This window comes from Diplotaxodon limnothrissa, linkage group LG19 (genome assembly GCF_057381915.1).
Source record: "Diplotaxodon limnothrissa isolate DT_005_m linkage group LG19, D_limnothrissa_male_GT1.1, whole genome shotgun sequence".
Taxonomy (NCBI): Eukaryota; Metazoa; Chordata; class Actinopteri; order Cichliformes; family Cichlidae; genus Diplotaxodon; species Diplotaxodon limnothrissa.
Window position 1 is genome coordinate 18,391,873 of NC_140614.1, and position 9,850 is coordinate 18,401,722.

General features: G+C 44.5%; 1 protein-coding gene across 1 annotated transcript; it reads left to right on the forward strand.

Annotated features, from left to right (window-relative positions):
* The first annotated feature begins 2,003 nt into the window (after window positions 1-2,003).
* fosl2 (FOS like 2, AP-1 transcription factor subunit) lies at window positions 2,004-9,636 on the forward strand. The gene is made up of 4 exons (XM_085343169.1): window positions 2,004-2,728; window positions 5,085-5,339; window positions 5,512-5,619; window positions 7,037-9,636. The coding sequence occupies exons 1-4, from the start codon at window positions 2,600-2,602 to the stop codon at window positions 7,577-7,579; spliced, it is 1,035 nt and encodes a 344-aa protein (XP_085199295.1). The 5' UTR covers window positions 2,004-2,599; the 3' UTR covers window positions 7,580-9,636.
* Window positions 9,637-9,850: the final 214 nt, after the last annotated feature.

A 9,850-nucleotide genomic window follows, 5' to 3' on the forward strand; every position in this document is an offset into this window, starting at 1 on the left:
TTTCATGAAATGGGTTTTGTTGTTAAGTTATAATAACTATCTACGTTAGCGCTTATTAATATATTCTGTATGTATCCCCCCGAACCTGAATTGACTGCCCTTTGTTTACAATCTCCTCATTCGGATTTATGCGGCGGTACCTGAAGGCAGCATTAGGCATCAACTCTCCTGCGTCACGAGCACCTGAAGCGCGTCTGCCGCGGCCAGGTAAGCCTCTTGCGCACGGACGTTCAGTGGACATTCAGCGGACGTCAGGCTGAATGAGATGTTCTGTATAACAAATTCCTTCTGATGTGTGATGGATAGATAAGATGATCTCAGTGCGCACATTGAACATACACCCTCTTGTGTCACCTGACCCCTGACCTTGAGCTCCTTGAAGCTGCAGTTTTTCGGAAGTCGGAGAGTTTGCGATTTAACTCCAAGAAACTGAAGACAAACTGGAGCAGCAGCTTCTGGCTGACTGACTGTTGCGTGTCCCATGATCCTCAAAGATCAAACTTGGACCCATATAAAGGTTGTCACAGTGCCACATCGTGCTTCTCCCAAATTGACGCCCATGGGTGCGTCTCAAATGATATTACGGCATTAATTATGGGATGGCAGATTAGATTACCCACCCTTTAGCTATTTAGCAGAAAACGCGTCGCTTAGCAACACCGCTGCGTTCAAAAGATTAACCATTAATTAGTATCATTCAGATACAGAATTACTCAACATCTTCGGGAAACTAAAACGCACGACAGGCAGGGCGTCACAGATCAGTGCGCAGGTCAAAAGGTAACGGGGCGAAAATGAATGACACCCAGTAACTCTGGAAAGGGTGACATATAGGAGAGCTGCAGTACCTGTATGTGTAACTGACGTCTTCACGTTATGAGCAAGCGAACAAAGTGAGGCAACGGGCGGCTGACTGGTCACCCCAGAAACCCCCCGCAGATTATTTTTCCCTCAGCGCAACTTCCCCCGGTTCAAACTTTCTGATGGGAGCGAGGCTTTCTGGCAAAGACGCGCGCGGCACCAGCAGTTATGGTGATGCAGATTAAAATAGAAACCGTGGCAGATGGGATTAGACTTAATGCGCCATTTTATATCGTGTAACGTGTCACATTCTGGGCGCTGCGCCCTTGTTTATGAGGTGCGTCCGAATTACAATTAGCCCACATTTCACCGAGATTCCTTTGAAGCCGCCGTGCTGCACTAACCGGCGGGCCACATTAATCTGACCGTCCGTGTTGTGTGCCACCTCTCTCCAAATTAGGCACAATGCGGCGGCGCCAAAGCGCACAAAGGTTTAATTGTGCAGAAACGCCGCGTGTCCAATCGCCGAGTGTGTATATGAGCAGCAAATGAAAGCTGGTGGACATGAAATAGTTACACCCACCATGACACCCCCCTCCTCTCTGTCTTTATTTGATTTATCGAATTTTCAGGCTGTGCACAGCTACAGATATGGATTTCATTTTGAAGCTGAGAAACTTTTAATAAATGCTTTTACTGCGCAGCACTCGCTCCCGGTGTGTGCGGGTGCACGCGTATCCGTGCAGAGTCGCTTTAGTTCTAAGTTTCTAAGCTTTAATGTGTTGGTTTTTCATCACTGCCGGGTGGCCGAACCTGGACCGGCGAGCTGTGAGCTCCGAGTCCGGACCACAGCGCGCGAGGGGAGGGAATCCCTCCAGTGTCTGACGCTTCCTTTACCAAGGAAACCCACACGCGCTCGCTGACGCAACTGCCCATTTTAGGAAACATGCGTCAATGGACCCAAGCAAGTCAGACAAATAGTGAACTCCGCGGCAGCACTGACGTCCGTAACAAAAAATAAACCCCTCCACACATGTTCTGGACCACTTTTACCGAATCCCAGCTTTTCGGTTTTCTCCCTGCTGTCCGCAGAGCGCAGGATGGTGCTAACGGATCTTTCCTTTTTCACTGCCTTTTGCAGAGACAACCCCTCCCTGCTGAAGTCGCAACGCCCCATGCGTGACGTAGGCTCTTTCGTTGGTGTTGAAAAGCCGTTGCAGTTCTTCATAGTGCCATTGAAGTGAGTCATCTCTAGGAAGTGTGGTAAAAAGGAAAAGAAAAAAAAAGTTCGAAGTGTTCCGTGAGCAGCAAAGAGAGCTCAGAGGAGTGTAGCTGGCAAGGCGACGGAAAATATTGAGAAGAGTAGAGAGGCAATAGGCTTTAAAGCGAATGTTAACCTGTGTGAGTCACTCTAACTACATGTTTGATTGTCGCTGCTGGATCTGACTGCTGAAGGTGTGCTGCTGACTTTAAGCTGACGTTTGCGCACCTGAGAGGATCTTTTGCAGCGTAGTGTAGGTCTACCTGCGGCTCCAGGAAAAAAAACAACAAGAAATAGACTCTACAAGCAGGGATAATACACAAGAAAAAAACGATTTGTATTATCAGTAAAATGTTTTAGGTCAGTTTACAGGAGCAAAATTGCACTTTTGTTTTTTTCTCCTGCTTTGGAAATTAACGACTTCTCGAATCAGAGGATTTTTTTTTTCCTGTTGGTGCCTTTTTTGCATCGGGGATTTAAAAAAAAAAGGCTCTCAGAGCTCAAACAGTGCACTGAAATCTTCCTCTTTCCTGGATCATGTACCAGGACTACTCCGGGAACTACGACACCTCGTCCCGCGGCAGCAGCACCTCTCCGGCCCAGCCAGAGTCCTTCACAAGCGGCAGCAGCACGATCGGAAGTCCGATCTCTACCTCAAGCTACCAGGTAACAGAAGGAAAGGACTGGCTGCAGATTAATCTATTAATGAATGCATTCTGGATAACATGAAAGTGTCAGTTCGTTCTTGTGCAAAGTCCGATTTTTAGAAAATTATTCCATCGTGTTGCTACTTCCAGCCATTAACTGAATTTAAACAGGAATTTTCCGGGTCGCCTGGAGACACAAATCCGAATGAACCCAGTGACACGGTTCGAATCAGTGACTCAACAGGGGCAGTAGTCAATCTGTGCATAGGTGCAGTCTAATAATATTACAATGATTTTGCTTTTATAATATTTAGACACTGATTATTTTGTCTAATGTTACATTTCTCCATTAGTGCGCACCGCAGCTGGCGACAATGCGCGAGTTTGCGTAAATTTATGGTACAATTGTCTTATGCCAACAATTTACAAAAAAAAAAAAAAAAAGACACATACGTGGTTTGTGCCCTGTTGCAGGAAAATTTGGCACACTGGAATAAATCCGAGTCTGTGATTTACAGATGTTAATTTCGCCTTTCTTTCTGCCAAATTCCCTGTGCGTTTGTAAAACGAACATTTCTGGGTTCTTTGCGAATTGTCTCACAGAGACGAATGCGTGTAAAGCAAATGCACACCTGAGCTTTTTACACTTTTCATGCTGTGGTAATGATAAACTAGCTAGAGATGAAGCTCATAGTGGATGCAACAGGCATTTCGTGTTGGGCTGTGAGGTGTTTCAATATTCCATATGTATTGCTGCAGAATTTATCTAAGTTCCGTTTAAGTGACCACATGTTATTATTCCACATGGAATCAGAGTCTAATTCTCGGGCTGCACATGGCACGTTTTCTCCAGCTGGAAACGCGCTCTGACTGGGAGCGCAGGGCAATCAAAAGCCCGTTCTTCCTCGTTGTGTTCACGGTAGTAATTGTAGAGATGCATCTAAAACACCAAAATCTCATAAGGGTACGTTTTTACATAGTCTGAGTGAGACTTTAGATACAGTAGAGGTGTGACAGTGTAATGCCGTGAAGACGCGGTATCTCAAAAATATGAGGATATAAATCCGGGAACAGGCATGTTGTTTACCCCCACACCCTCTGCCGTGCAATTCTGTGGAAAAGCCTCCTCGGGCTCACGCAACATTACGGTAAAAGACTTTTGGACAGCGTGTATCATTGCTCTGGTTCCCTGTAATCACACGCTGGCTGCCTGTTTCCCATTACAGGGTTGGAACATGAACTCTTCGCTAGTTTATGGAGACATATGTAAACGACCCCCTCCCCCCGCGTGTTTTTGTAAGACCAGTATCATTTTAATCGGACTTGTTTGGCTCTAATGTCATGATTCCACTGAATGTCCTTTGTAGGCAGTTATTCATTTCCTGGTTTATATGTATTGTAAATTCCAGTGCTCTTATTCTGAAGCTAATCTGGCCCAAAAATTCCACTCGCATAATTCTGGATAATATGCCTGGCTTGTTACAGCTGTCTGCTTCCCCCCTTACTGGAACTGACCGCGTTTCACATGTGCTCGACAAATGCAATACACAATGACTCACCAGATAAACAAAGTTGCAAGAGACTGCCGGGATATCCGACGGAAAGTCGGGAATAACGGGGATGTGGGGACGTGCGTAATTTACGCACACGGGCTGGCAGTCCTCCTTTTTGATACCAGAAACAATGATCTAACATCACTTCTCGTGTTGACAATGTTTGTACAAGACCTTGATGCACAAATGTATATAGGCACGATATGTAAAATGTTTGTCTGTATGACAGTCTGAACAAAAATCTACCATTCTGGAACACATTATATCTTGAGATGTTCTCACAAAGCAGTGACTGCATGTTTTGTTTTGTTTTTGGGTTTTTTCCACTATTCCCCCCTGATTGCATGTTTCTTTAAAAAAAAAAAAATCTTCTGTGAAATAAATTTAATAAAGTTTATTCCATTAAAAATATAATTTTACATTTCCCATCTGCCCCGTCAAATCAAAAGTGAACTTAAGAAGACGTGAAATGGCTCTCTAGTGCACTGTTATGTCTCATTGTAGTAAAAATGAGATGCAGTGGACACCTTGGGCTTTCCCACATGAATCACTGCATGTGTCACTGTTTCACTCCAGGGGTTACATACAGTGTTTCGCCTATGTGGACTGAATCACCACTATAAGCTTGAAATGTGGAAAAATGTGTGACTCTGATGACGGTGGGTGGTGGTGCGTGCATCTCTGTGATGGTACTCTAAGCACAGCAGAGATGCTTCTGGAATAGATCAGAAGCAGCACATTAGGAAATAAATCTATCCTCTTCTGGAGACTTTTATCTTCATCATGCATCCTTTTTCACCATCTTTTCCCTTCTCTTTCCAGAAGTACAGGGTTGACATGCCCGGCTCCAACAGTGCCTTTATTCCCACAATCAATGCAATCACGACAAGCCAAGACCTGCAGTGGATGGTGCAGCCCACTGTCATCACCTCTATGTCCAACCCTTACTCCCGCTCCCACCCATATGGCCATCACCTGACCAATGGTCCCAGTCTGCTTGCGCACAACCCACTGGCTCGGCCTGGGGTCATCCGCTCTATCGGGGACACCAGGAGAGGACGCAAGAGGGACGAACAGGTAACGAGCCAAAGCTAACCACTGTAAAAAACAAACAAACAAAAAAAATCTCTTTGATTGCTTTTCTGCTCACACAGAGCTCCTATTTATGCTCTTCGCTTCGTATTGATTGTGTGTGTGTCTGTCAAATACCTCATTCTACCTTTCATGCTCTTTCTTTTCTCGCCCTTAGCTGACCCCAGAGGAAGAGGAGAAGAGGAGGGTGAGGCGTGAGAGGAATAAGTTAGCAGCGGCAAAGTGCCGTAACCGTCGGCGGGAGCTCACCGAGATGCTGCAAGGGGTGAGTAGAAGACCTGCGCCAGGAGATCACCATCAAAATGTTCTTGTTTTTGTCTTCATAGAAAAATACCACAAATCTAAGTGCTGCAGCATCTTGTGGTGAGAACCATTAGCCAGTAAAGCCCCGTGCTTCCTGTTTTGTTTTGTTTTTTCTGTAAACTTTTTCATCTTTAATATTTTGTAGAAAAACAAAAAGGAAACAGAAACATATTTGCATACACAGAGAACACGGTGCACTTGTTTAGAGGCCTGGCAGGACTCCAGATTCTTGATGAGTGATTGAAGTCCACACCTAAATTTACAACCTCACATTACTGGTTTGACTCTCGCTGCGTCTCTGAGTGCAAGGTCTGAGTGAAGAGATGACAGGCAATGAAAAGCTTTTTGTCTCGGCCAGCTGTAGACAGAGGTAGGGCTGTCTCACAGTGCTGCCTGGCAGACAGTAACGGCATCTAAATGGACTAATTACCCAAATTACAGTGAGGTTGAGCTTGTCAGGCCTTAAAAAAAAGAACCCAGGAATGGAATTTGCTGCAGGCAGCTGTCTCCATGAATGCAGGACATTTTGTAAAAGGGGCAAATTGCTTGTCTCACAATTCCACATAGGGGTATACAGCATGCGCGCGCACACACACACACACACACAGTCATACAGTCACAGCCAATGCTTCAAGGAAAAACAAAAATTAAACTGCATTATTCATACACCTGCTTTAAAAAATAGAAACCTAGGAGTGTTGCTTTTCAGTGACATTAAGTTGGAGTGTTCGAACTCTCTGAATAACTGATACTATCACTTTAAGAGTCTCGCTGTGCGCCTCCTCTCTTGGCTCTTCGCGTACCACTTCCTCATACCTTTGCCCATGAGTCTCAGACAGCATGTCAGCTTATCTTTATGTCTCATGTCTCACAGCCGATGAAAGCCTTTATGGTGTGGATTTGTGTCTTTTGTGTCTCACGTTAATGACACACTGTTTGATGCGGATCTCATTTCTCTGAGACACAAACAAGGCACAGTCATTATGTGGCGCTCAAATTCAAGCAGAAGGCTTCGAGATTACATGTTGTTAGTCCAAATGGTTCATGACAAATTTCTGGGTTTAATAAAATTGTGGCGCTTGGGAAAACTGAAGCAAACAGACAGTGCCCTCTTTTGGCTTCTCAGAGAACCACACGTACAGTCTGGAAACTTCATATTACATACTTCACAAGTGCTGAAGATGATTTTTATCACCTCATGTTCATTAGTAAGATGTTGCATCATGTTTTTATTAAGTTTAAACAAATCGTCTACCACTCTTTGGTGGCTTGGTGATAACAGGGATGAAGTTCCTATGTATTTATTGTCTCTGTATTTCCACTGTCCAATTAAGGCAAAATGCAAGTGGTAGTTCTAAACTTTACTTCATATTCAACAGGAAACCGAGAAGCTGGAGGAGGAGAAGGCAGACCTGCAGAAAGAGATCGAGACCCTGCAGAAGGAGAAAGACAAGCTGGAGTTCATGCTTGTTGCCCACAATCCCGTGTGCAAGCTGCCCATCGACGAGCGCCACCAGCCATCCGGGCAGCAGTGTAATCCGCTCCCACTCACCATGCGCACCAACATGGGCACACGGGCTCAGATGAATCAAGTGGTGGTGAAGCAGGAGCCCGAGGACAGGGACGAAAATATGGGCAAGCTTCAGCGCTCAATCATCAAGCCCATTTGTCTGGGAAGCAGCAGCATCGGTGGCGGGATGTACAGCCCAGATGGAGACAGCCTGAACACTCCAGTGGTGGCAGCATCTACTCCGGCTGCCACACCAAATGCTCCAAACCTCATATTCACCTACCCCAACATGGTGGAGCCCGAAAGCCCCTCGCCCTCTTCTGAATCCTGCTCCAAGGCCCACCGGCGCAGCAGCAGCAGCGGCGACCAGTCCTCAGACTCCCTCAACTCACCGACCCTCCTGGCCCTCTGAGCGAGGGCTCGTCTCGGCGCGGCTGAGAAACAAACACTGTGGCTGAAAGCAAACACAAGGATCGACTGCGCGCCCTCGTCCCCACCCTCCCTCCGGTGTCTTTAAAGACGCAAGAGCACACTGAAAAGTCCAGACCAAGCTGACCATGTGAGCCGTTTCCCCCCTTTGGAGGGAGACCCACAAGGGCTACGCTGCGTGTTTCTTCTCGTTCTGCTTCAGTGTAAAAAAAAATTTTTTTTATTCGTCAAAGTGTGTGCACCGACTCTGAAAAGCATCATCCCTTCACCATTTCAACTCCAGAGTGTCAACGTTTACTGGGCAGACAATTCTGAAGAAAGACATGCCTGCATTTGGCAGCCGTTGGTTGATGTGATTACAGCAAGAGAGCGCGTTCTTAATATATATATATTTTTGAAAATGTTCAAAAAGCCATGTGTCCGACACTTGCACTCTGCCAAGACGAATCAATAAATAAATCACTAAACGAGGTCAGCTTTCTACTGGAAGGGGAGAAAGAGACAATGAGCAAAGACTTCCTCTCATCTCTTTTCCCACTTCGATTTGTCCTTTCAGAACTCGATTCAGGAAAAGAGTGTGTGCACATTCCTGATGTTCTTTCCATCTCTTTAATTGTATTTATGGCCTGTGCTGATTAAATTTTACAGTGTTTTGTTAAGACATTGTCCTCTCCTTTAATCTGCCTGTAGAAAAGCAAAGCGGTCGTCCGCAGGGTGACCCGAGCACTCCTCAGTGTTGCAAAGGATACGAGCCAACTTTCAATCAACGACTAGTTCCTACTCTCTACTTTCTATTTTGCCATAGTGGCTTGACTTTACAGTAGTATTGGTGTGCTTTTCCTCAGTGATTCTGTACCTGAACTTTACAACCTGTTTTTGACAAAGTGTATGTGATTTACATTGATGTCAGGGATATCTCTCATGTGTAGTAGAACCCAGTTGTGAAGAGCGTTGCAGGACTGCTGGCTGCTGATTGGTCTAGCCAAAGTGTTGCAGAGGTGGTACTTTAATAAACTCCGTCGCTTCAAGAGAGGTTCGTCTTTTCGGTCGAAGAGTTTGAACGAAACCCTCCTCGGCTTCTTTGTGCCGTTCATCCTCTAAACAAAGCGCTTACCTTTTTCCAACTCTGGTCAGGTTTCAGAAAAGCCGGGGGGGGAAAAAAAAGATTTTTATGACGCGTGTAATCTTGTAATTCGTCCGTCTTTGTCTGAAAAGGAGGGATTTTGCTTAAATTTGAAAAAGCCACTGTGGTCTAGACTGTCGCCAGCTGCCAATGATGTCAACCCTGTTTATACTGTGTTTGTAAATCTGTCACTTTTAGTAAAGAAATGATGTTTAAATTCAACTCAGATGTGGTGATTTATGGGTGCATGAATACAACATCGAGGTACTCGGTTAGAAACGTAGTGGCTTAAAACGAGGGCCAGATGTGGTTCACTTTACGAGAATAAGGAAGGGATACGAAGACTCTCTCAACAGCTGGCCTGACATGAAAGAGTGGACACCTATGACACTTCTTTGTCTTTATTTTTATGTGTGTAACTTAAAGGGTTGAGGGTTTAATGCACTGAGAAGGACACAACAGCGATATCTGAGACTTTTTTCTTTTATTTTTTTCGTTTACTTCAGACATTCCTAATGACTATCAACGTCAGGGGTAAAAGGAAGGTGCCATCGCAAACCTTTTTGCTATGAGAAGAATAAGGGATATGGTTGGGAGAGTTTTGTTGCGCTGGTTGCAGAAAACAGACTTTTCAATTCAATACAAGCTGCTGCTACTTGTTTGGAAAGGCTCGGTAATGGTTGATTTACTGTGGCTGGTTGTTATCCTGCATGAGAAGGTGGAATGATAACCAAAAACATCACCATGTCTGTATGTTGAAATATTCTGGAGCCCCTCGACACACATAGGAAAGCCATTGACTGTAGATCTTCTACTGTACATGTCATCTACTGTCTCTGTCCTCTGTTTTACTATTACTTCTTTTCCAAATGCTTTAACTGTTTAAAATGATTCAAAATTAATAAAAAACAGCAATATGTATAGCAGTGTTTGTTAATTTAAAAGAATGATGATAATAAAAAAATAATAATTTTCACCTTGAGTTTTTGTCCTTTATTGTTTTGGGTTTTTAAAAAATGCATTTCAGACAATTAATATTACTGCATTAATTATTCTGTTTGAACTAAACCAAAATATTTTTTTTACATATATACTTGGATGAACTGTCAAGTGAAAAGCAACACAAAAGGA

Bases quoted from the DNA above. Each gene is read 5' to 3' on its own strand.
- fosl2 (XM_085343169.1), top strand. From the start codon at position 2,600: ATGTACCAGGACTACTCCGGGAACTACGACACCTCGTCCCGCGGCAGC. The intron at 2,729-5,084 runs GTAACAGAAGGA...TTCTCTTTCCAG, and splicing joins TCTCTACCTCAAGCTACCAG to AAGTACAGGGTTGACATGCC. The intron at 5,620-7,036 runs GTGAGTAGAAGA...CATATTCAACAG, and splicing joins TCACCGAGATGCTGCAAGGG to GAAACCGAGAAGCTGGAGGA.